Source organism: Ylistrum balloti, unplaced genomic scaffold, assembly GCF_031769215.1.
Source record: "Ylistrum balloti isolate Yb309-2 unplaced genomic scaffold, AGI_CSIRO_Ybal_v1 Utg370868, whole genome shotgun sequence".
NCBI classification, from domain to species: Eukaryota; Metazoa; Mollusca; class Bivalvia; order Pectinida; family Pectinidae; genus Ylistrum; species Ylistrum balloti.
The window spans coordinates 390,869-401,203 of NW_026782496.1; the positions used below are offsets into that span (position 1 = coordinate 390,869).

A 10,335-nucleotide genomic window follows, 5' to 3' on the forward strand; every position below is an offset into this window, starting at 1 on the left:
ATCCAAGATTCTGTTGAAATTTTTTGTACGTTTCAGATGAGCTCGATTTTCATATGACGCCGATTGTCTCACATTACTGATAATCATATCTCTTCAAATGAGTATAAATTTCTATTTTCCGAATCAAGAATGTAAAAATTCAAAATTAATTTTTATATTAATTTTTGTTTTTATAATTGATATCAGTGATGCTTGACAATCGTGTCCAATCTGCATACATGTAAAGGAAGGTTTCGATAAAATAGTCAAAGACAAATTTTAACTTTTATATGAAATTTATTTTTCAACAATTCAACATTTTTGTTGACCAATGTTGAAGCACCAGATAGTCAGAAGTTCGTGTATTGGACGCAATAAATTATACAAGTAACTTAAATAAATAAATGAATGTTTGTACAAATGACATTTTATGATGAAAGATAATACAACGATACTGGAATTGTGACGAAATGAAATACATAAACAACTAAGTTGAAACACATTATTCAGATAAGTATAAGTATGTACAATATGTTTACCATCATGTAGACACAATTTGAAAGGACAGTTTGGTCCGCTATTCTCAGATTTAAATAAATATTCACGAAAACAGATGTTTTGCGGCGAAAAAACATGATTTGATATCGATGTAACCGTTATAACAGTAAGACATGAATTGATTTAAATAAATAAATAACAATTTGAAACGTAATTACCGATAAACTCAAGTAATTTTACTTGGAGACAGAACATTCACATAAAGTGAATACCTGGGTTGGCAAAAATGATATACAGTTTGTTTGGTATGCGTATGGCAAATACTGAAAACATCGGATTACAAAAATAAATTCAATACTTGAAATGCGTGCTATTGTAAAACCGGAGGACATTTCTGAAATATCTATAGAGATATAGATACATATATATTTATAATCTATAAATACATATATATTCATATTTCTGAATGTGTAATATTTAGATCATTTTTACGAAATTTTTATCATGACGCGTCAAAAATGATACAAAATCTCCTCCGACGAATGCTAGATATCATAAAAAATATGTTCATTATTTGCACACTTTTCGTACAACTCATTCAAATGATGAGATAGCTTGTTTGCACTTTTACCCGTATAGATGGATGAACAATGGTGAAACATGCAAATGAGTAATGATTATCACAACTTGTGCCCAAATAAACAATAAGTGGCGATGAGGAATGAATAAAGATGAGGAAAACAAAACATGTAAAAGTTATGATAAACACATGGGACCTGTTGCAATTAAACATCTACATTTAACTTTGGCATTTGATAATGATTTGCGCGGACACACAACCACGGCGAACAATTGTCACATAATAATATTAATCAATAATAATAGTTATAATAATATTAGCACTCTCTGAATAGCAAAAACAACCTTTCAAACATCAATAAATAAAAATAAATTAGATTTAAAACATTTTTCACAGTTCACAAGTCTCTTTCGTCCTTCGCAAGGAAAAGTTTTTTTCACATCGTTTTTCCGTGTTCATCGTAATGATGTTTATATCATCACGAACTGAAGGCTAGAGTGTGTGTATTCTCCCTCATTCTGTATCGGATCTGTACATCATTGGTTGGCGGCAGAATTTCATGTCCATAATACTTCACATCTAGAGCTGTGGATTCACCATCACAGAGTTCAAAGTCAAATTTGTACACTAGCGACAACAGGAACCATTTCCCTTGTGTTATGGCGTATTTTTTACCGGGACATAGCGATCCGAAGGAGAGAATGGGGTTCCTGATCTCTTTGCCGTATTTATAGAACTTGGCTCCGACAAATCTGTCATGTTTGTATGACTGAAAATACAAAGAATAAGAATTATAAGTATATTATCATAGAAAATGATTTAGATATGATAAATGCCATAGAGTCTCCCGAATATGATAAAAACGTACTAAGGAAAACAAGGAAACATTCGTAGTTTCATTCTTTAACGGAAATGCCTTATTTTTGTATTGACAAGTTAAAGCCTGGAATATAATGCCTACCTCTGGGTTTTCGAAGATCTCTGGGTCCTGGTGAATCGTAGGTGGGTACATAGCAACCTTGTCTCCCTGTCGCAAATCGTATTTCTGACCGTTGTTCATCTCAAATGTCGTGTCGGCGGTGATAGCACGAACCATGAAAACACCACTGCACATGCGTAAGGTTTCCTTTGTGTTGCTTTCTGTAAAACATAAATATAAACCCAAATTTAGTCAAAACTCTATGACAATTCGCTTTTTACAGGTAAGTGGTTCGGTACTATCTTTAATACTTATTGCAAAGCAGAAAACAGAAATTATAATATAATTGTACATACCTAATAAGGACATTGCGTCAATATCCTCTAAGGTCAAAACGACTTCTCCATCTTCGTTCACTTCACCATTTGAAAGTTTTGTGTCGACGACATCCTGAATCTCAGCCCTCAGCGCATCGAGAGCTTCTTTGTGCTGCATGAGGTAGAACACCGACCAAAATGCCATCCTAAATGTATTGTAGTTAACATGAAGATAAACCAAATTATGTCCGATAATGTCCTGTTCCGTTTGTCCGTGTTCTAACATAAATTGTGTTGAGAATTTGATATACTCGGAAACATCATCTCGGCTTAAAAGTTCAGCTGATCCCGGTTGCTGGCACAATACACTGAGGGCCTTTAACGCCTTTGGGAACATGTTCACCGGCAATCCAAGCCAAAGGTAATTGAAATACTTGTGGAAAAGATCAAAGTTTTTATAAACTGTTAAGGGCTCGAACACGTCAGTTGATTTTCCTCTGCCGAAGATTGTGTAGAACATACTGACAAATAAGGTTTTGGAGTTGAACTGTCGAAGTCCATCCGTTCTCCATTCCGTTGCAGGACCACATCCAACCGTGCTCGTAACCCCAATATGCGTAGCATTCAAATATTTGGAATATTGTTCCATTCCTTTGTGTAAATGCGTTCCTCGCACTTTTTTGGCGGCTTCTTTCAACATTTTCTTTGAATCCATGAGAGCAAAACTGAACACATTGTGGTTCACCTGTTTCTGGATAGGATCGAAGTCAAAGTTTGGCTCTTTCACAAATGCTTCATATGAGTGAGGGTCCATTATGACTGTTAAATGTTGGTGAAGAAGTCTGATCGTGAAGATGTCTCCAAGCTTCTTCTGTGTCTCGTGTAGGTATTTCACTGCGTGCTTGGCAAAGTCGGCACCATTTCCCCATATTAAATGTCCCTTTGGGATTGGCGGTTCTGTACTTTTTCTGTAAAAAAGTAAACGCTACATCATTATCTCTATTAGGATTGAAGATCCAGTAAAAACTTTAACGATAAATGTTGCCAAGTCGTTGTTCACAAATGAAAGGCTTGAATATTACAACAAGATATATTTTTCAGTATATTTGATATTTACTCATTTGAATGAAATAAAATATTGGCATTATTTGAAAAAAAATCTTACCTTCTTCTGTATAATGTCTTCAAGTAGGCGACAGTCAACAAGACTGCCACAGCCACGAGATATACTGATACGGCAACCATTTTCTTGATATATTCTTTCGTTTATGAAGGTTAGAATTGTCGATATGTCTTATAGACGATGTACTCAGCAATTGATTTCTGGCGGTTATTAGCTTCACGTAATAATTTCTGTAAAGAGAAAATAAAATAAAGATAAGTTCACGTTTTTCTAATACAAAGGCACAAGCATTAGAACATCCCTGGTTTATATGTGGAGACAGTGTCACACAGCTGATTTACATGTGTATAACGATCCAGCCGGAGATGTCACTGAAAGGGGATTTTCCTTTGGCGTCTATGAAAAACAACGTCACAGTTATAAATAGCTGGTATTACACATGAAGTGAAAGTTTTCGTGAATGACCAACATGACTTAAAAACCATCTGGGGAATCCCAGTATCTCTACAACTGTATTTCATCAGTGGTTTTATGATACGGTGACAAGTTTGCTAAAACCATTGAGATTAATATTGGTCTCACAATGTCTCAATGGGCTGGTGAGTAAGGTCCGCCCCTAAAGTGATTGACATTTAAACATACATCATAACATAACGGCATGCTGGTCGTTAAGCGCATAATAGTATTTTGTTACGTAATAAAACAAATACCACCGGTCTGTATTAGCGGGATGACAATACAATCACTTGGTCGTTATTAGTGTTAAACGATACGGTACACACTATCTTTCGGTGAATAGTGTATTCTACCTAGATAAACCAGAAATGTTTTAGCATAAAACATTTAAATACATAACTATCATATCCCAAAGAAATAGAAGATCAATTACATAGTCTATACACATATAGATATATATGTGTGTGTAAATAAAACACGAAAGGAGCTCTAACACGAGACATGTATACCAACCAATGGACAAGAAAGACTATTAAAACGACAGTGTTATGATATGTAACACTTGTAAATCCCAGAGCTAAGTTAATCCGTGAGGCCAACACTACTGTCAAAGTAAAACATCCATTTAAAAAAGATGGACACACGCTGCTGTGTTGTCCAGCCGGTCTCACGAGAAAGGTATACTTACTCGTTGCGGTAGATCGTAGATGCTGGTTCTGGTTTGGAACGGTGTGTACCTCGGTATTTATAGAGCACGTTGGATTATTGTTTTAAAGGCAGCGTTCATCTTATTGGCGGTTTGGGAGCGGAAACGATGTGAGTGGCATTAGTCACGATGATTTTGAATGGATGTGGGCGGAGCGTCAACCTGATAGCCCTGGTTTGCGTACGGTGTTATGTGTACATACAACAGCCACTAGATCTGTTTAATACACAAGTTAAAGGGACTGATGTTTAGCCGACAAACTTCAATATCAACACACACCAATTACTATGTCGGTATGCTTGATTTTACTGTTTGGTTTTGAAAATACATCCGTTGTGTAATGAGAAGTAACCAATTATTAATTTAATGATTTCTATCGGTTGTATCATAATATTTCCCCCATTTGTTTTTACAAGATTTGAATCAATATGCAATGAACATGATTTTATGGTATTTTTGTGGTGTTTCGACAGCCTGAAACTAAACTGGAACGTGAACTAGGTATTATCGAGTTGTCGTCGAGGGTTAGTAAAACAGTATTTGAATTAAGCAAAAATCAGTTTACAGCAATTAAGTGATTAACGTAAAACATCATACTGTTGCTTATACGAAGGACATTTCTAAATTAATGATTCGGAATATGGCCTGTCTGAGGAAAACCATACAGTTGTATAGAGGTGTTTCAGTGATAAAGGACAACATGAAATGTCATCAGCATTACCTTTAGGTAATTGGTGACTCGTTTACATCACACCTAGAAAATATCGATTAAGAGATGATGAAATATTTTTATGGGATTATGAAGGTACTTAAAATGCATATTTATCAAATGAAAACAATAATAATAATAGCTAATCAATATGTTGTATCTGAATTTACTGAGCGAAAACAATTAAAATTGAAAATCACTCGCATCTCTCTTATGTGAGCATTCTTTTATAATTCACTTCAGTCAATAAATTATGTATTCCTTCAATAATACTCTCTCTGTCTCCCTCCTTCATCCCCTCTCTTTCTCTCTTTTATCCCTTTCTCTCTCTCTCTCGTTCTCTCTCTCTCGCTCTCTCTCTCTCTCACGCGTTTTAAGTGAGTACTGATACTTTATTTTGTGATATAATTTCGTTTCCTTCAATGACGACGTAAACATAAAAAGTATCAGTGTCCCCAAATGAAGAAATTTCTGAAGCCTATCAAGTCAAACAACAGGTTTGTTGGAGGAGGTCAATACTATATAGATCTTTAACATAATCACACAATGTTGCAGGTACATGCCATAATTAACAAAACTCAGATTGAGCCATTAAAAATAACTTTTTGTAAAACACTCGTACCCACGCACACAAAAGGCTGGTCGGGTAGCGCAGTGGTAGCGCACTCACCTAGCCGACTGGGGTTCGATTTCCGGAAATAGGTAAGAGTTTACCTGCCCGATTGCGTGTGTTTTCCCCGGGTACTCCGGGTTTCTCCCACATTCGGGCCAACAAGAGTGATTAGTATAAGTTGACATAACTTGTTTAGCAATTATTGTAAAATAAATAAAGTTTATATTTTTAAAAACACACAGACACACTCACAATTGATTTAGTAAACATGAACAGAAACGAATGAAATTGATAGCCACTTATTAACAAAACATCTCTTAATGATGGCAAGGTCTTGACGATATTTGACGGTGTCAAGGTCAATGTTTATAAGATAGGAAGCAGTATGAATACTCCCGGATGTAAAAATACTTGAGAGAATATTTTACGTAGGTATGACATATATTTGTCTATATACACCAGTATTATCTTGCGTTAATTTGACATGGGTGCTCGGAAGTGATTGAATTAAAAGCAAGATGAAGACTTGAGAATACGCAAGATGTTTATTGCTACAATAGATACACGTTTACACACATAACAAGACACATCCGAGTAGGGCAAGTCGTTGTGATAGCGGACACCTCCACTAACTGCTACTGAAAACAGTTTAATACGAAATCCCAAGCAGCAGACATGGGTATAATGTTTACAATAAATTTACAAAGATTTGTAAGATATGTCAAAATAACGTGTAAATACCATGTAAGGTGAGTGTCCATTTCATCGACACACGACTCTCCTAGATGACGTGTTATCCACTTAACGCCGAGGGCTGTGAACATTTTTTTTCCATTCTTGTCATTTATTGAGTTACATGCTATTTGACATGTCCCCTGATCATTACTAAAATACAGGTACTGAAAATGTTGAGAAACGGCGTCTTTTCGGAAGAGTAATACAGATATTATAGCTAAAACAATAAACCTGTTTTTTGAACATAAAACCTTGACTAAGTGTGGTGTTCTTTAACTGACATCTGAATTATCTGTCAGGCTCAGATATCATTCTGTATGCTATTTTTGTTCATATTGTATGTAACAGAACGACATTGAAGGCTTGGAGTTGAAAAGTCACACTTTATGACAGTCACCAATGTTATCTTGTGAAGTCATGATAATAAGTTGAAATAAAACAGATAGATTGCAAAGGTTTTGGTCTTTACATAATCAGATATGTAACAGTGTAAAATGTGGAACGACGTAACAAACTTTAATTTTTTAACTTAAATATTGAAACAAGACAATGAATAATAATGTTTTATAACGCTTGGTTCTTGTCAATAACAGTTCCATGTAATCTTGGACCAAGTTTGGAATAAGTGAAAATACGACCTTGTCCTAACAACGCTTATCGCCTTAAAGCGGACTGAAGGATGTGATATAAGTGTTTTTGTATATCTGTATGGTTATATTGGTCTAATTAGTTATTAATTATTACTATTTATATTTCAGCATTTCCTCTAACACACTAATTAAGAAAACTGACACGTGTAAACACACTAAGTGTATGCATACACTTTGCTTGAAAATTTGCACTTTTCCTGTTAAAATGAATAACATTCAATGTATTTAGGACAATCAAAGGACCAATATTTCTTTCTGTTTGTACCCCCTCGATGCTAGGATCGTAGACCTCCGCGTTACAACGGTTCTTACCCCCTGCTGCTCCACTCTACGCAGGTAAAGGGGTATCTCGAAATGCGTCATATGAAAACTCTCCGGAAATTTATCTAGATATGAGTAAATATTGTGATGCAGACCAGCCCTTGCGCGAAGGTCCATATATTTCTTGCGTAGTTAAAGCAGTATATCAGTAACAACATCAGTCATTGTTAAAGCTTGATTCGGCGTTAACTTGGGAACTTGATCGTTCCTCGGACCTGGCCGTATGTATAAGGCTGATGAGGGAATCACAAAAGGTTCATTGTTTCAGTGACTGAATGGGGGATGAAAATAATGAATCTTGAAGGGGGTATAACTGCGTAGGCTTATTAGATGTCGTTGACAATACGAGATTTGCTTTGGAGATAAAAAATATATTTGCATTACTTATTTATTTGGAATGTATTTCGTTTTATGAATGAGTGAAATTACAAATGAAATAGAGAAATTATTCAAAATGTGGTAGTAAACAAAACCGATTTATCTTAACAATGCACACAAATATGTCACATGGAAGTGAACCACCGTTAAGGCCCCCACTACTTTGATGTCACTAATCCTCAGTAACATACGTCACATTTGGAAGTGATCGGGCCCAGGCGCTGACATCACACGTGTTTGTATAGAAAAGAAGATGGCATGATTCATATCAGCGATATCTCTAGTTATTATACATGGTGTGTATATAGTGTATACGGTATAACTAGGTCTGGTTTAGAATGGTCTACTTTAAATAAAAATCTATTGTGCATATGTCATATAAAAATAGCTGCCATATTAAATAATTAAGTAGACTTCTTGGACTTGAAAGACGCATTCGGACATTTATCGCTGCCCTCTGTACACGCTTGTTTAAGGTGGCGTGATAATTATTATAATTGTAACAATGCTTAGTTTTCACAGTTAAAAGTTAACTAATCACTGTTTCTCTGTCTTTGCCGTTACATTTGTATCGGTAGTTTAGAGAAGACGGCTATTAGAGCGTAGCTGGTCAAATGTGACCTTGGAGAATATTTCTAACAAGAACACAATATTTCACGTCCAATAGATAGAACAAAATACAATTAAGGAGGTAAATAATGATATTTTTGAACAAAATACAGATATGTTGTCACAGATGTTATGATAATTTACTGTATTATGAAATGTTTTACCTTGGAATTTATTCAGACGCGCTTACCTTCAACTGAAACAGGAAACGTCACTTATACATTAAATATTCCGACCTTTCTCTTATAAAGTCGAAAAATGTCTTTGTCAAGGTCGTTTGGAGCAAGGAAATGATACATGATATAGTATTCGAATTTATAGTATTCTTCATAAAAGGACATTACATGTGTAACATTTCAACGATTGAACGATTAAAAAATAATATTGTTTTACTATCAGTATTGTAGTCTAAAATTAATTACAGTATCTTGTTCTTCTCAAAAGTTAATATAAATGATAATCACAATGTACTTTAATAATTGTTTCTCAGTAAAATTGATAACATTTATTGACCACTCCAATAATGCGGCGCGAATAGCCAGCCTCTGAACTGGAATATCAACTAAGAGCCTGATTGGTCATTTGTTAAGAAATGACGTCATTGGACTTTGGACTTACAGTACAAATCACAAGCGCTTATATGGATTTTTCGGATTTGTTTTATTTTCATAAAAATTGGGAAGAGGACCTTACAAATATTTACAATGTAATATCAGTCATAGCGACCGTTAAGCCAAATAACGAACACCAGGAACTCAGTTAAGAAAATAAGAACAAAAACCGGAAGTTGATATGTTTGCTAAGTTGTCATGGAGCCCAGCACCAACGTCAATGTGGTATCAACTCGTAAGACACGAGGACGTGTTATCAGCTTCTAACACTATTGACATTTAGTTTCTTCAACACCACAACCCTATAAACCTTTACTGCATTTCGGCCCCGTTCCCCCTTCATAACATGTTTTCTTCAATAGTTCTTTACCGCCTGGTATCATCCGAGGAGCCGGAGCAGTGTCTAGACTATTCGTTGTACCGACAAACATCAATTTTGTAATGATCACAACATGCACCCACTAAAATCATATTATCAACAGATAAATTTTCGTTGAAACATAATTTCTAATTATCTATCTAAAAATAAAGGTACGCACGCGGTAAGTTTAAATACACTGACAATCAGTATCTATAATCATCTCTAGTCTTGTTTTTGCTATATTACTTAACGTTCAGCGGTCTGGTAACTGACATAAACTGCTCCAAATGAGAATTTAGGGCAAATGTCTACCACCTGGTACAATGTATAAAGTACACGGACAATTTTCACGATACGATCAACATAAATTTCAAGATTTTTTTGAAACAACATAATGAACTAAACAGTTTCAAATAGTTGATATTTTCATCATAAAGTTGAAACTCTTTGTCCCAGAGGACGGCCTTACTAGAACATGTTCTGAAATACATTGGAAAGGCGAGGTATCTTGATTTTTCTTCTTGGTCTGTGCTGCGAATTATTTGGCACTAACCCGCCTCTCTCTTTGAGAACGTGAACGTGTTTTAAAGTTCTCAAAAGAAACACAGATTTTATTAAAGTTAGTAGACATTAACCTAATAAGTTGCATTGGTTTTTAATTACGCCTTTTGTTTATTCAGCAAGGTCAGCTGGTGACCACCGGGAGACAGAACATCTGCCAGTTCTGTAAATGTAAAATATTCTGAAAGATATATGTATATGTCTAGACA

At 35.2% G+C, this 10,335-nt stretch overlaps 1 protein-coding gene across 1 annotated transcript; it reads right to left on the bottom strand.

The window, feature by feature from the left end:
- Positions 1–256: 256 nt before the first annotated feature.
- LOC132559156 (7-alpha-hydroxycholest-4-en-3-one 12-alpha-hydroxylase-like) lies at positions 257–4,574 on the bottom strand. The gene is made up of 5 exons (XM_060223771.1): positions 4,561–4,574; positions 3,459–3,646; positions 2,333–3,261; positions 2,019–2,197; positions 257–1,826 (listed from the first exon to the last, which is right to left on the bottom strand). Exons 2-5 carry the CDS (start codon positions 3,536–3,538, stop codon positions 1,536–1,538), a joined length of 1,479 nt encoding a protein of 492 aa, XP_060079754.1. The 5' UTR covers positions 3,539–3,646; positions 4,561–4,574; the 3' UTR covers positions 257–1,535.
- Positions 4,575–10,335: the final 5,761 nt, after the last annotated feature.

Excerpts from the sequence above, each read along its gene's own strand:
- LOC132559156 (XM_060223771.1), bottom strand. The coding sequence starts at position 3,538 with ATGGTTGCCGTATCAGTATATCTCGTGGCTGTGGCAGTCTTGTTGACT. Across the intron at positions 3,262-3,458 it reads AAGACATTATACAGAAGAAG|AAAAAGTACAGAACCGCCAA; the intron begins GTAAGATTTTTT and ends ACTTTTTTACAG. Across the intron at positions 2,198-2,332 it reads TGACGCAATGTCCTTATTAG|AAAGCAACACAAAGGAAACC; the intron begins GTATGTACAATT and ends TATGTTTTACAG.